Genomic DNA, 16,049 nt, shown 5'->3' with positions numbered 1-16,049 from the left:
TGTTGGTAGAGGAAGTGCTTTCTTAGGAGTTGTTTTCACTGAAAAAATCACAGATCTGGTTAAAAAAACAAAAAAAACAAAAACAGAAACAACAACATCCTCCGCAGTACTGCCTGGCACCATGCTAAGTACGTTGGAGGCATTTTATCGGCTGTTTTTAGTGCTTGTCTAGTAAGTGTTGGTGTCCATCACAACTGAATATGATGCTCTCTATGATAGTGATAAGTTTTGTGTGTGTGACAGAAAAGACCCAAGTATAGAAATTAATCATTTTTATAATGTAGCTCTTAAAATTTTTGTAGCTACTATCTTTCATTGGCCATTTAAGAATTATTATTAAAAATGTTAACTTAGCTTTGATTGAAATGATAGTGGCGTGCTGTATAGCGAAAAACAGTTAAAACACATATGGTTTGTATGTGATTTTTGTTATACATTTTAAAGGAATTAGACTTGAGGGTGCCAGTATTGAATTCTCATGACTCGATAACTTCAGAGTTGTAGAGTTTGCAGGCTCATGAGAGATACTTAGACAAGTAAAAGAGAGGTAGTAGCATAATAGGGTGCTGCTGGGTAGGCAGGAAGACCCAAGTTCTAATCCTGTCTTTGATCCTTGCTGGCTATGTGATTAAAACAAAATCCCTTAATATTGCCATGTCTTAGCTTCTTCATGTGGAATTTAAAAATGTCTGTAGGATCTTCTTCCTGTGTTTTTTCAGAAGCTCTAATGAGATTAAAAATGTGGAAAGTGTCATGTAGATGTCTATTATTATAAAAGCAGTAGAATTCTGTTGGGTTTTATTTTTGGTCACTTTGATTTTTAAAAAATCTATAATTATTTATCTCTGTTCTCTGCCTCCTCCTTACAACGTTACTTTAGGTCCTTTTTTGCTGCAATGCTATCAGGTGGGAAGTCAACCCAGCACAGCCATGTTTCATAGTGAAGAAAATGGGTCAAAGGGAATGGATCCTTTGGTGCTTATTGATGCAATAGCCATTTGCATGGCATATGAGGAGAAGGAACTTTGTAAAATAGGGGAGGTAGCTCTAGCTGTGATATTTGATGTAGCAAGTATCATCCTGGGCTCAAAGGAAAGGGTAAGTATGCTATTTATTGGTGAAATTTATTCTACTTCTGATTTCTGTGCATTTGTAAAGATGTTAAATATCTGCTATTTGGCATACTCACACAGAGCATTTATTTGTGATGTTTTTTCTTTTCAGGCTTGTCAGCTCCCACTCTTTTCTTACATTGTGGAACGTTTGTGTGCTTGCTGTTATGAACAAGCTTGGTATGCAAAACTAGGGGGTGTGGTGTCTATTAAATTCCTCATGGAACGACTGCCTCTCATCTGGGTCCTCCAGAACCAACAGACTTTCCTCAAAGCACTTCTTTTTGTGATGATGGACCTGACTGGAGAGGTATTTAATGTATGGATTATTTCAACTTGTACTTTTGATTTTTATATAGTAACTGATTACTGCATAGTGTTAGTGTACTATTCAGATAATTCAGTGGTTTTGATTCATAGAGATTTCTTTTAGTTTTAATAGTCAGTTTCTTGCAGCTTTTACCAATTGGTGTTATATGATTGTCAAGGTATTTTAAAAATCAAAAGTACAGTTGTTTTTCCCAAAAACCGAATATGCTGCCTTGAGAATAGTGTTCTCGACCTTTTATGAAGACAGCAGAGCAGAAAGTTTACTCTGCTGGTTGTTAGTAAATTGTAGTTGGATAGATAGATAGATAGATAGATAGATTTAGTTGGATAAAAATTGCGTCTGATTTGCCAAGCATCAGTACTTGGATGTTTCATGGTTCAGAGTCCTCAAGTGAAAGGCAGTGTTGATGAGACTGTAACTGTTAGTAAATAAAGGAATATGAAGACCACTAGATTTAAACTTAATAGAATTCATAAAGACTAAATATTTTTGGATAAGAATGTAAAAATAGAGTCCTGCCAGTTCTGTTTTCAAACCTTCATTAAGCATTTGCTTACATGGTAAGCATTAGGGATACAAAGGTAAAAATAAAGAATCCCTTCTTATCAGTTTATATTCTACTGCCTCCATCATTTTTTGAATTCCTCAGCTCCTCACATTTTTATTTCCATTCAATGTGATCCACCTATTAAGATACTCATACGTTAGACCTTACCATAACTCGAAACTGTTCCATGTCCAATATATTGCCTTGGAAAATCAGTCTCCTGCCCTTTTGCTATCTTACTCCCTTACTTTTCTCCTACCTTGTTTTTTCCCTTATTCTGAGCCTTTAGCTTTTATTTTCCTGCTGCTATTCCTATTAACTCTGTTCTGGCCTCCTCTCCTACTCTGTCCTTATGGTCAGCAAGTTAGATATTGGCCTTTGCTCTGTCTTTAAGTCTTTTGATTCCTTGATTCCCCGATCAGTTCCTATGCTGCTAAACCAAACTGTAACCCTATGTAACTTGCTTTCTCCTTGAGAATTCCTCCTCTGGATGAGTTGCTAGACAAAATCATGAAACTTTGATTCCTGACTACAAATTGTGCTGTCTAACCTCAATTCTACTCTCAACTTTGCGTTGGAGATCTTTTATTTAAATCCCTCATATTTCTTATTACACTCCACATAGTGGTTGTCCCATATCCTCTTTTCTCTCACCTGTTGTAATGAGTCCCCTCAATGGTCTTCCTATATCTTACTGCTGGCACCTCCTCTTTTCCATAATTTGTTCTGCCATTCTCTGGTCAATAAATTTCCCTTTGTAATGAATTTTGTCCTGTGATATTTCTGCCTTTGTGTATCTAGCACTTAGCATGGTGCCTAATGTATGGTAAGCACTTACATGTTTTATGAGTTAGATTTAAATTGAATTATGAGAGAGTGGTTCATAAGCTTGCATAAAGATAAAGCAAATGGCGTTCAGAACTGCAGGTGTTTAGAAAATATAGCCTCAGAAGAATGATGAGGTTATATATTCTAAACACATGCTGTATTGAGCTACACAATTTATCTATACATAAACTTATGAACCTCTCATAACAGGATCCCACTCCAGGGAATTTTGTTATTGGAGTTGTGAAGTTAGTCACATAGCCAATCTTTGGGCATGGCCCCTCAATGATAGCATTTTCTTTAGTAAAGACTTTGGTGTTCCACAGATAAGTTCAAAAGCAAATATGAATTAGTTTTGTACTTAGAAATATTTACATTATTTTTCTTTTAGCAGGATATGATGACTGTAATACTTATTTAAGTCAAATCTTTCTGATTCAGTGTCTTCATTAATTCTTAGGTTTCCAATGGAGCAGTTGCTATGGCAAAGACAACCTTGGAGCAGCTATTGATAAGATGTGCAACTCCTTTGAAAGATGAGGAAAAATCTGAAGAGATTCTGTCAGCTCAGGAAAAGTCTTTCCATCATGTGACACATGATTTAGTTCGAGAAGTCACCTCTCCAAATTCCACTGTAAGGAAACAAGCTATGCATTCACTTCAAGTGCTGGCCCAGGTTACTGGAAAAAGTGTGACAGTGATTATGGAACCTCATAAAGAGGTAGGATGTTTTTCAGTGAAATCAGGGCAATATGCGTAAAAATTTTCTAGCTTATTTCTGTTTAATTTGGTAATTTGAAATGCTATTTTTGATTTATAATCTCATATAGATTTCTTAGTATCACCCTTTGCTATCTTCCCATTTCTTAGGATTGGTAACTATGCCAAGTAGAAAAGATTGTTCATTTTCTGGGATGACATAAGTTGGTAAATTTGTAGCCTCAAAATAAGAGGGATAGCCCATGATTTGAAGACCAGAATTCAAAGTAGACTAGAAGGAGAGGGAAGAAGGATAAGAAAAGGAAATGTTCTTTTAAAAAGATGGTAAAACTATATTTACTTAAACTAAGAGTTTAACAGAAGGGGAGGGAAGGTGTTCAAAACACCTTTTGGGGTGAAAAATGTATTTGTTCTAATAAAAAAAATTTTAGATTTTAATTTCATTCAAAACAGGATCATTTTAAAGCTAAGTATTTATTTCTTTTAAAATGTTAACTTGTTATTTATACTTTCTCCTTTGTATTTTTTTTTTGTAGGTCCTTCAAGATATGGTTCCACCTAAAAAGCATTTACTTAAACATCAACCTGCAAATGCCCAGATTGGCCTAATGGAAGGAAACACATTTTGTACAACTTTACAGCCTAGACTATTTACAATGGATCTTAATGTGGTAGAACACAAGGTTTTCTATGCAGAGGTATATGTTTATATTTCATGGTGTGCTTGAAATTTTTTTTAAAGAAACTGGCATGTAGTAACAGACTAAACAACCATAGTTATTAAATTTAAAGAGTTTGACTAGACATAACTCTTTGAATGTTGGCATGGGACCATGTTTCTGATTATGTGGCAGGCCTGAAAAAGGGTATTTTTTACAAACCCACATATTGTGGGATTCAAGGGTAGTATAAGATATAGACCATATCATTAAGGAGCTTATAGTCTTTCAGAGACAAGACATTCGTAAGAAAACAAACTGCAGACTAACACAAAACATGAAGATCTAAACCCTGGAAATTTCAAGAAGGTTGTAATCAATTAGTTCAGTTTACACTCCAGTTATCAGAGAAGACTTTATTATGTAGGTGCAACTTGAACTGGTAATAGAAGCATGAATGGATATAGGTAGGCAGGAGAGAATTGAGAGGCCTTTTCTCTGGAGGGAGAATAATGTGAGCAAAGATGATATTGTACATTCCTTGGTAAGTTTACTTCACTGTCAGAGATAACTGCTTGTTGAGACTTTGATTGTTCTATCTTAGAAGAAGCATGGTAATATTTTGATACCTTTGTTTGGAATTTGTGTTTGATTTGCCTGAAAATAATTGCTTTTTGATTGAACTGACAAGTGATTTAAATTTAATTTTGAAAGTAGTTCAATGTTATTGAAGTGAACTACGTAAACCAGAAGACTGGTTTATATAGTTGTTTCAAGGCTATTATAAATGTCTTCTTATGATCACCAGTATAAATTGATATTTTATCTTTATTTTTCAGCTGTTGAATTTGTGTGAAGCTGAAGATGTTATCTTAATGAAACTACCATGTTACAAAAGCCTTCCGTCACTTGTACCTTTACGAATTGCAGCATTAAGTAAGTAACAAATAGAAAGCAAGTTGTTGTTGTTTGGTCATGTCTAACTCTTCATGATCTCATGATGAAATTGCTCACTTTAAAGTTCTAAATGATCTCATAATTACCCAGACTAATAGCCTTTTCTCAGTCCTTGTCCTTCTTGATTTCTCTATAGCCTTTGATATTGTGTCCCTCACTTTTCCTTGAAACTATTCTTTTTTAGATTTTTATGACACTAATTTTTTCCTAGTTCTCTTCCTACTTGTCTAACCATTTATTTGTTTCCTTTGCTAGATCTTCATCCAGGTCAAGCCTGCTAATAACTGTGGGTATCTCCCACAGCTCTCTACTGGTCCCTTTTCTCTTTTTATACTATTTCTCTTGATGATCTTATTAGAGTACATGGATTCAATTATGACCTTTATGCTGATGATTCTTAAATTTACTTATCTAGCCTTAACCTCTCTATTTACTTCCAGACTCACTTCTCTAATCTCAATCTAACTGCCTATTGGACATCCTGAACTTCATGTCCTATAAACATCTTAAATTCAGTATGCCTTCTCTCTGATTCCCTCTTCCTAACTTCCTTATAACTGTTGAGGACACCACTATCCCCCCAGTCTTTCATGTTCAAAATCTAGGTGTGATCCTTGACTGTTAATGTATTTTCACCCTGTTGACCCTCTCATATCCCATGGGTTGCCAAGTCCTATCAATCTTATCTTTGTAACTCTACATGCCCCTTTCTCACCCCTGACACTGCCACTATCCTGATGCAGGCCCTCATCCCCTCATACCTGGACTATTTCTTTTTTTTTCTATTTAATATATTTTGTTTTGTTAGATATTTCCCAATGACATTTAAAATTTTTTTAACATGCATTTTTTAAAATTTTGAGTTCCAAATTTTTTCCCTCCCTCCCACTCTTCCTCCTCTACCCCTTTAGAAGGCAAGCAATATGATATTGATTATACATGTGAAGTCATGCAAAACATTTCCATGTTAGGCATGTTGCAAAAGAAAACACAAAAAAACCCCAAGAAAAATAAAGTGAAAGAAAGTATGTGTCAATCTTCAGTTCTCTGGAAGTAGATAACATTTTTTCATTGAAATTTCTTTGATCATCATCCTGATTAGCGTAGTTAAGTCTTCCACAGTTGATCATTGTTACAATATTGCTATTACTGTGTACAATATTCTCCTGGTTCTGTTCACTTTACTTCGTAGCAGTTCATGTAAGATTTCCCAGTGCCTGGCTCTTTGAATTGCTTTTGTCTTTCCTCACTCTCCCTTACCTGACATAGCCATTCACATAGCTACATTTTGTCATTTCTATCTCCATAACATTTCTTGTTTATACAACACTGACACAACCCTAATTCTTTGCCCTCATTACATCTCACCCTGCATATGTGTAGCCTACTAACTAGTCTCCCTGCTCCATCTATCCACTTCATTCTGTCTCCTAAACAGCTGCCAAAGTAATGTTCCTGAAGCAAAGGTCTGACCACTTTCATCTTTCTCCATCCAAGTGTTCCTTATTACTTCTAGAATCAGATGTGAGCTACTTTGTTGGGCATTTAAAGCCTTATATAACTTCCCTTTTGTGTCTTAATATCTAGCATTTGTCTTTGTTCACTATGTAGTCCAGACAAACTATTTTCTTACACACTTCACTCCATCTCTCTTCTTTCTGTCTTTGTCCAGACTTTTCCCTCTCCCTGGAATGCATTGCCTCCTCATTTTCTCCTCATGAATTCCAGGTTTCTTTCAAGATACTTGCCTCAAAGGACACCTTCTCTATGAGGCCTTTTCTCATACTCTATAGCAACTAGTGCCTGCCACTAGTCTTTTTTTTTTTTTAACAAGAAAAAAATTTTGGATTTATTTTATATATTACTTATATAGAGAGGTCTATAAGAGTTATTTCATTTTTGTTTTGTTTTTTCTCTCAGCATTTGATACATAGAAGACACTTAATATATGATTATTGGTTGATTAATTGATTCCAGGCTGATAAGTGGGCCACTTCATTCTGTGACTGTTTGTTGGGTTAGGGGAAAGAGCTGCTTGGCTGCTGGCACCAGGTTGTGATGAAGTGAATGAAGGCACTTTGGCTTGTTTCTTGAGACTGGACTCTGTTCTAGATAATACAGTAAATGGAAGTTTGTGTGTTTGTCAAAGGCATAAGCCTTTGATTGGGTTTAGCCATTTTAAAATTTTAGTATGACAGAGGAGTACTAGGAAGTACTAGGAACCTTTAGACAAAGAAAATCATTGACCTACTTTCATAGGTTAATAATAAAAATTGTACTGATTACATTCTCTTCTTCCCTGTCTTTAAGATGCTCTTGCTGCCTGCAATTACCTTCCTCAATCCAGGGAGAAAATCATTGCTGCGCTTTTCAAGGCACTAAACTCAACAAATAATGAGCTTCAGGAGGCAGGGGAGGCATGCATGAGAAAGGTTAGTGACATTTTAAAAGTATTGTTTTAAATCCTTCTTTCTGTATATCTTGGTGAACTCTACTTTTTTATTATGCAAAGGCTCAGTATGCCTAGTTGCTTGCTTTTTATCTTAAAAATATTAATGCAGTTGCTATATTAGCTTCTAGCTGATGGCTTTCCCCACGTAGTTGAGAATCTAGTTATATACGTGTATATATGTGTGTATGTGTTCTTGAAATCAAAATTTAGGTCTCTTTCATTATTTTTTAAGAGATAGCGGTTGGAAATATGTAAAGGAGCAATTTATCTAAAATAATTCTAAAGCTAATTTTTCAATATTAGAGTAATTTACATTTCTTTTACTATATATTAATGTATATTGCATTGTTAAGTTAAAACCACCATAGCTTCTATAATGGTTTAAACTATATTTGTTTTTCACATATCTCTGTTTTTCATTTTGTTTATGTCTGTATGTTTTGTTTTCTTACAGTTTTTGGAAGGTGCTACAATAGAAGTTGACCAGATTCATACACACATGAGGCCTTTATTGATGATGTTAGGGGATTATCGAAGCTTGACATTGAATGTAGTAAATCGTCTTACTTCTGTCACTAGGCTTTTCCCGAACTCCTTTAATGATAAATTTTGTGATCAGATGATGGTAAGTGAAATGTTTTTAGAAATACCTTAGAATTATTTTCTTTAATTTGATATGGGGAAAATCAAACTCTACAAATCTTAAGGAATCTCAGTATTCTTGGTGAATAAATTTGTGGATTAAAGTTTTCTGTTTAGTAACTTTTAATCAGTTTTGGCCAGAAAAAGGAAGTGTGTGTGTGTGTGTGTGTGTGTGTGTGTAGACATAGAAAGAGAGAGAGACATACATATATATACAGAATGGCACATTGTTTCCTTATCAGCATGACTTCTTTGTTTAACTCTGCAGACCTACCTCTGACCTAAAGGTTAGATGCTCAACGTTTTAGATTGGTTGTGTTCCAAATGCTTTTATTCATTTTGTACATGTAGTTGCTTTGCTAGGAGTATGTCAGTAACAGTATCTGACTTTCTCTGAATAGTTTTGAACTTAGCTAACTTATTTTTAGGTTTTATTACATACAATCTGCTTTTGAGATCAAGATTCAAGTCTCCATTATTTTCTTTAAAATTTTTTTATTCCGAACTTAACACACATAAAAATGAACATTATATATGAAACTCAATCTTGGTTTCATACTGCCTAGTTAAAAAAGCATAATTCAGCTTTCGAAACTGTCCTACTTGACTCTTTCTGAACTTCCTTCAGTGCTACTCTGGGCATTTAAAAAAAAAGTTTCAATGGCTTGCCTCTGTTTTTCTTCTTTTTTTTGACATCATCATTACCTGCCCAATTAAAAATAGGAAAAAAGAAAAAATCTTGTAGCAAATAGGCATAGTCAAGCAAAACAAATCCACGCAGTGGCCACATCTAACATCTGTCTGTTCTGCATCTTAAATCCATCGCCTCTGTCATTAGGGAGGGGCATAACATAGTTCATCGTAAGTCTTCTGGAAATTTGGTTAGTCACTGCATTAATCTTATAGTGCTTAAGTCTTTCAAAATTGTTTTGCTTTAGTGTTGTTATTGTATAGATTGTTTTGGTTCTGCTAACTTCACTCTTAGATTCTCTGAAATCATCTGCTTTTTTTTTGTCTTCTTCTGTGATGCAGTAAACATTCCATTATATTCTTATACCATTATTTGTTTAATTCCCCAATTGACAGGCTTTCCTTTAGTTTGTGATTCTTTTCTTTTGTCCCTTTTAATTTGCCCCCTTTGAGATCAGGAAATTTGTTTTTGAACATTTCCTTCCTGCTATTAACCTCCCTCTTAAGTCCTCTTGTCCTTATCTCTTGTTCTTTGCCTGTTGAGTTTGATGTATTTCTGCACCAAACTCTGCGTGCTATTGGATGTGTGTGGGTGAATATGTTCAACCTATTATTTATCCGGTTCAGAAAAGAAATTCATCTGACATTTGCTCTCCCTTGCTCCTTCATGTTTGTTGCATCCTCTTCTGAAATCTCAATTATGGGAAATAAAATAGTACATTATACTCACTTCATTATCTTTATTTATGCTAGGTATATTCCTTTTACCTTTCCTTTTCTTTCTTATCTCTAAAACAGAATCAGCCTACCTAAGTCTTCCGTCTCAATTCCCTCAATACCCCTTGAAGACATTAAAGTTTTGAATAGAAACTTGTTTCTTGTCCTTCTATTAGATTGTTAGCTCTTCATCGTAAAGCTCTTTTCTGATTGTTCAAATAAATTACCTTTCTAGGTTTCTCTTAACTCTTGTGTTTTCATTTCAATGTCCCCGCTTAGATCTATTTTTTTCACTAGAATTGCTTGAAAGACTTCTGTTCTTCTAAGGGTTTGAGGGGTGGTTTTTTTTTTTTGTTGTTTTTATTTTTTATCCAGTTGGATTATACTGAGTTTTGCAGGATAAATTACATTTGGCCTTAAGTAAGCTTCTACCTTTTTTCTTTTGGAATGTTGTTTTCCAAGATCTTCTCTTGTTTACACTAGAAGCTTGCACTTAGGTGATCCTGACTACAATTCCTTGGTACTTGAACTCTTTTTCTCTAATTGCAGTATTTTCCATTTTTTTGTGTGGAAGCACTGGATTTTGGCTATGAAAATTCCAAAGACTTCTCCTTTTAGAGCTTCTTTCAGAGGTTTCTTTCTATTTTAACTTTGCCTTCTAGTTGTAACAGATCTGGGCAGTTTTTATTTGTGATTTCTTGAATAAATGTCCTGGCCTTTTTTTTTTCTTAATCGTGATTATCAGGGAGTCTAATGTTTCTTAAATTATTTCTCAGTCTGTTTACCAAGTTAGGTGTTTTTGAAACCAAGTACGTTATAGTGTCTTCTAATTTTCTAATCATTTGATCTCATTGTAATAATTTTGCTCTTTTATAGTCTTTGATTTCTCTTTGTTCCATTTTTTAGGGAAGCCATTACTTGGGTAAGGTTTACTACTTTCTATTGTAAACTATTTATTTTCCTCTCAATTCTTTCCTCCACAGCTTTAATTTTTTTTAATCTCTTCCTTTATTGCTTCTAGGTGTTCATACAGTCCTTGAGGAAAATTCTTTTTGTCCTTTAAGACTGTTATATTTATATAATTTCTGGATTGAATTTTTAGGTATTACTGAACTTCCTATCATTTTTTAGTGATCTGTTTTTTGTTGTTACTTATCCCTTCAGTCTTAGTTTCTGCACAGAAGCCTTATGCCCGCACCAGAGTCTGCCTCCTCCTGGGCTGACCTCCATCTCCTGGTGTTACACCTATGTTGTTTAAAGTGCTAGATCTTCAGGGACCTCTTTGGCTTCTCAGGATACAGTGCTTAAGAGAGACCTTGGAACTCTTGGACCCTGGGTGCCTTAATTTGAGGGCTTCTAAGCCTTCCCTCCTGGTAGCTTCCAGGGTCCCTATTATGGGTTTCCAACTCCAGTCATGGACTTCTGGCTGATATTTTGTACAGTTTTGTGCATTTAGTATAGTTTCTTATTGGATATCATCATCATTATTTGGCCTGGTATCATTCCTATTGCAGGAATAGTTTTGCTAGAAGTCTCCAGCATTATTTTTTAAGGGATAAGAACACATTGAACTATTTGTGGAGGGAGTGGTATGTTAGTAACCAATATACATTTTTTCTTTTCTTTTCTTTTCCGTAAATCTGAACTATTTGTAACGTGATTTTGAAACATGTCACAGAATTATTTTGGATACTATCAAAAGAAAATGAAGTTGCCCACTAATCTTTGACACTATGGATCTTTGAAACACGATATTAGAGTCATAATATGGGGACCATAGCTACTGCCCTTTTATTTATTTTCTCACTTTTATTTTATCTGATATAAATTATATGAAATTAGATATGTACCTATTTATGTGCTAAATGAAAGCACTTTATCCAGTAAGGATTTAAAGATGCTAAGCTAAACTTATTTGTTATTTGAGGCAATATTTGCAGTTGTGGACCTTAATAAAGTTAGACTAATTGTAAAATTAATGTTGTATTTATAATAGCAACACCTACGCAAATGGATGGAAGTGGTCGTTATCACTCACAAAGGTGGACAGAGGAGTGATGGAAATGTAAGTTGCTTGTTCATTTTGAGGGAGGGGTGGCATTGCTATGTGGCATTGCTACATTCAGCAACTTTGGTTAACCCTAAAACTTTGTTTTTGCTAAAATACTAGGCAGTAGCTTCTTGGTGCAATACATTTTATGTGTATGATTGACAATGAATTGCTAACTAGTCTTATGTTAATAATTGTGTAATTTTGGCTGGCATTGATGTACTTGGACTGGGTAAGCTCTGAGGAGCCTTATAGCTCCAGAATTTTGATTCTGATCCTTTTCTCCCTTAATTTATGTTCCTTTTGTTAATAAGACTCTCGATAAATGTTTACATTTATCATTTCATATTAAAATTTATAAAAGATTTTAGTACTTAATAAAAGAGAGAAATATTTTCTCCTTGACTTTATTACACAGATTCTCTGAAATGGGCTTGCTTCTTAGGACATATGTCCTTCTTCTCACTCTTCAGTTTGATATTATGCTGTGTTAATTTTTTGGAGTGGGGGGAATGCTGAGTAATACTTTGGGTTACATGAATTCTTATAGACTTGTTCTCAGTATTTGAAGTGATTCACTAATACTGTTTTTTTCCCTCATAATGTAATGCTTTTCTACTACTTTGAATCTAACATTATTACTTACATTAAGATTTGAAACAAGTTGATTTTTAGCAGGTAATCACTAATTGTTATGGATGGGTTATAATGTGAATGTGTATTGTCATGTATGGGTTGTGATTCTCTTAGGTTCCTGTAAAGTCTGATTGGATTTTACAGCAATCTATGACATAGGGATTTCTGTATAGAAATTCAGGAGCCTAATCAAAATAGCTTCTTGTCATGTTGTAAGTGTTAGATGCTTCATTTCATCTCAAACTATGAATTTTCTTGCTTTATTGTGCTTGTTTCAACCATCCTATGTCATTGTTTATTTATGTAAGTCAAATTTCCTGTTTTTAAAAGAACTAACTGAATAAAATTAAGCCAGTATTTTAACCTTGGAAGAAATTTTACTTTAAATGATTGCTATTAATCAAAAATACTAAAAGAAAAATGGCAAGTCCCATGTTGGACTCAGAAAAGTACATTAAAGAATATTTATGCTCTATGGAACAAAATGCCTTCTGTATTTCTCTGACTTACAAGTTAATTTATACTTCAACTTTTCCATTGTTCTTAATAAAAAGACATTGTACTCTGCAAAGCACTTAGGCAAATCCATGAACAATGTTTTATAAAACTTATAGAATGAATCTTCCCCAAAGGATAAAAACCCTCAGTCTTTTTAGTAATCTCTTCTTACTTTTTTTTCAAGGAGGTGTACTTGAATTCAGAAGTTAGCAATGTTCTAAGAGAAATACTTATTAGTAATAAGTAATACCTGAAGTGCATAGCCAGCTCCAGGGGAGATCTAACAACTCACTAAAAAATTCAGAGAATCTGAAGTTGAGAAATAATGGTGATTTTTTTCATTGGAATCTAATGGCTATATAGCCTTTATTTAAGAAGGCTGCCCTCTATCACCTAATCCAGGGCTTATGCTGCTTTTGAGTCTAAGCACTGGCATTTTGTTATGTGTGTTATGTAGCTGTTGGAATTGTTGGGATTATGAAGTAGGAAATATTTGGCTTGCTTATGCTTATAAAGAACCCAAGAGACCATTGTCCTATCAAAAAATTAATTGTCGTTTCATATTTTTAAAAAACAGAAAAATAGAAAACTTACCTGTGAGTCTTCTCAGTTATTTTGTTGTTAATGTGAAGGAGGGGCTGTTAAACTTTGTCCCTTGTATCTATTTCAATTTTTAACAATTGATTGCAACCTCTTTTTATTACTTTATAATAATTTAGTACATGATAACACACATTATACAAATACACTGTTTTATTGAACCATTAACTGTATGTAGTCATATTTTGGGGAAGTTGATCATCATCTCGATATATCTGAGTCTACATAATAATTAGCCACTGTTGAGGGTTCTCCTCAGTGTTTAAATCCTAATAGATATCCAGTTGATGGTACTAAACATCTTTCCTCTTACGTGACTGAAGTGTTTCTGCTTCTGGTGGGAAAACTGTTTTTGATGCCTCACTTAGGCATTCATAAAAGCTTGAACCTGTTTATGCTAATGCTAAATAAAACAATTCTCTTTTCCAAAATGCATGCAACAGACCTGTTTATATCGTTTCTTAGCTTATAACTTCTCAAATCCCAGTTCTTCATTTTGGTTGGGGAAGGGTGCTTTCTCATAAAAGATCTGTGCAGTTTGACCTGTGAGGGATAGAGGTTTGTCCTATCGTATGTCTGGCTATTACTCTGTCTGAAGTGCTATCTGAATATTGTCTTTTCATTGTCTTGTTCACTCATTAGTTCTTATTGTGCACGAGTGTGTGGGAAGTTATGTGTAAATAACATAAGTAGAAAAAAAAAAGATGATTTTCCTCCCCATCCTCAGGAGAGCATTTCAGAGTGCGGGAGATGTTCGTTGTCTCCATTCTGTCAGTTTGAGGTGAGAAAATAACCTATTAAGTCAGTTTATGACTTGCAATCTGAAGAATAGTATCTACTTTTCTTTTTTTTTTTCCTTTTACTTTTTTGTTGCATTTTTTCATGCTGTAATTCTTGTTTTGGTTCAGCCTGCCGTGGAAGGGGTAGAGGTGAGAATATCAGTGAAGGCAACAGGAGGTTGTTTGTTGTTGTTGTATTTGGTTTTTTGCTGTGACTTGTTAGCTGTATTGTTGTTATGTAATGGGCAGAGTGCATTGTGCCTTTGAGTGCAGTGAACTGTCATTTGTTTGTCTGTGGCAGAGTTGTATTAGTAACAATGCTGTGAATTGTTAAGGATGCTAAGCATGTTTTATGTTAGGAAGTCTGAAAAAAGATTTTAAAGAATTTTAGTTTTTTACCTTTTGCAATATTTCAATGCTATTTTTGAAAGGATTCATTCTCTTTGGATTTTTATCATTACAAAAGTTGTATGAAAAATCATTCTTAACAGTTCATTGAGGGCAAAATTCAACACATAGCATATGTGTGCATGCTAGAAAGAGTGTCTTTCTTGAGATCAAATTATGGGTTTCTTTTCAAACCATTAAGAGTCCAAATCTGTTGTCTAGAAAATGAGCCTTATTTCATTAAAACGAATAGCACATTATTTCAGTGTGGATACACTGTGATGCCTTGTGCTAGTCTTATCACCTCTGACCTTCAAATTTTCTCACTATATAAAGAGCATGGGGATAATAATACCTGCTGAATCTGTCTCACAGTGTTGTTGTCAGACTTAAAAGAATGGTTGTGAAAGTTCTTTGAAAAATGTACAAAAGAAAACATTATTAAAATCACATAATTTTAGGATGTATTTTATTACTGCCTGTTCATCAGAAGACCTAAAAATCCTATGGAAGAAAGTTGGGGGTGTTTTGTTTTTAAGATATGAGTGGTGGAGAGAGTTGTGTAATTTTCTAACTTCCTATGCACTTCTCCATTTGTCCATTCAAATAAGAAAACTCATAGATGTAGATTAGGAATCATTTTCTTTTAATTATTGTTTTTGATCCCCATCTCACTTGCCCTGTGAAGGGTTATGGGAATGATATAACCTATAATCAAGAGTCTTTCAAAGAGACTTTGATACTTTTTGGCATTTTAGTCCTGAGTCATTAACCTTTTTGTTCTAACACAAATTCTCTTTTTAAATTCTAATTCATCTAAAATGGCAGTAGCAACACTGTGAGAAGTAAAAGTTTTGCCACTAAAAGCAGTTACCCAATAAGGAATATTCCCTTATGGATATACTGGAATCATGCTCATTATTTATATTTATATAATTCAAAATTCATAGCACCAATGTTAGAATGTGTTCAGGGGCCTGCTTTAGTTGTTGCTAGAGTTGAGAAATCTCAAGGCAATGATAAATCACTTTTTAATTTGGTTCTTCAGTTCAGCTTAAGTACTGAATGCCTAATGCTGTATTAGAGTAAGAGCTTTGGGGCATCAGTGTATATTGGGGTCTCTTTGTTCAAGGATATTATACTTCTATTGGGAAGAGAAAACTTAGACACTTGAAACAAATAAAGAACGATATTTCCATTGTGTATTAAAATGTATTCTGAAAAATTTGAATATAAAGTTAACTATGTAATGAATCACATTTTCCTATTGATTTCCATTATAGGAAGGCAGTGTATTAGAGAGAACCCTGAACTGAGACTTAAGAAGCCTGGTTTCTATTCCTGGATTTGCCACGAGCCAATTAGATGTTCTTGGACAAGTCACTTAACCTCTCTGGAGTCTTGAGTTTCTTTATCAAGAGTTGAATTAGATTGTCTCTGAAGT

General features: G+C 34.3%; 1 protein-coding gene across 7 annotated transcripts in view; it reads left to right on the top strand.

Moving 5' to 3' along the window:
* Window positions 1-16,049, top strand: part of LOC114052489 (transformation/transcription domain-associated protein) — a 169,861-nt gene that overhangs the window by 38,323 nt on the left and 115,489 nt on the right. For 4 of the 7 annotated variants that reach the window (XM_027875131.1, XM_027875134.1, XM_027875133.1 and 1 more), the window contains exons 24-31: window positions 881-1,098; window positions 1,225-1,431; window positions 3,279-3,539; window positions 4,075-4,236; window positions 5,037-5,133; window positions 7,465-7,586; window positions 8,061-8,231; window positions 11,652-11,720. In XM_027875131.1, coding sequence (XP_027730932.1) covers window positions 881-1,098; window positions 1,225-1,431; window positions 3,279-3,539; window positions 4,075-4,236; window positions 5,037-5,133; window positions 7,465-7,586; window positions 8,061-8,231; window positions 11,652-11,720 — 1,307 coding nt within the window. The remainder of the gene's footprint in view (window positions 1-880; window positions 1,099-1,224; window positions 1,432-3,278; window positions 3,540-4,074; window positions 4,237-5,036; window positions 5,134-7,464; window positions 7,587-8,060; window positions 8,232-11,651; window positions 11,721-16,049) is intronic. The other 3 variants (XM_027875135.1, XM_027875136.1, XM_027875132.1) reach the window with 1 other exon arrangement.

This window comes from Vombatus ursinus, unplaced genomic scaffold (assembly GCF_900497805.2).
Source record: "Vombatus ursinus unplaced genomic scaffold, bare-nosed wombat genome assembly UNPS02014807.1, whole genome shotgun sequence".
Taxonomy (NCBI): domain Eukaryota; kingdom Metazoa; phylum Chordata; class Mammalia; order Diprotodontia; family Vombatidae; genus Vombatus; species Vombatus ursinus.
The sequence above is the reverse complement of the archived record's forward strand: the minus strand, read 5'-3'. Positions and strand labels throughout refer to the sequence as shown.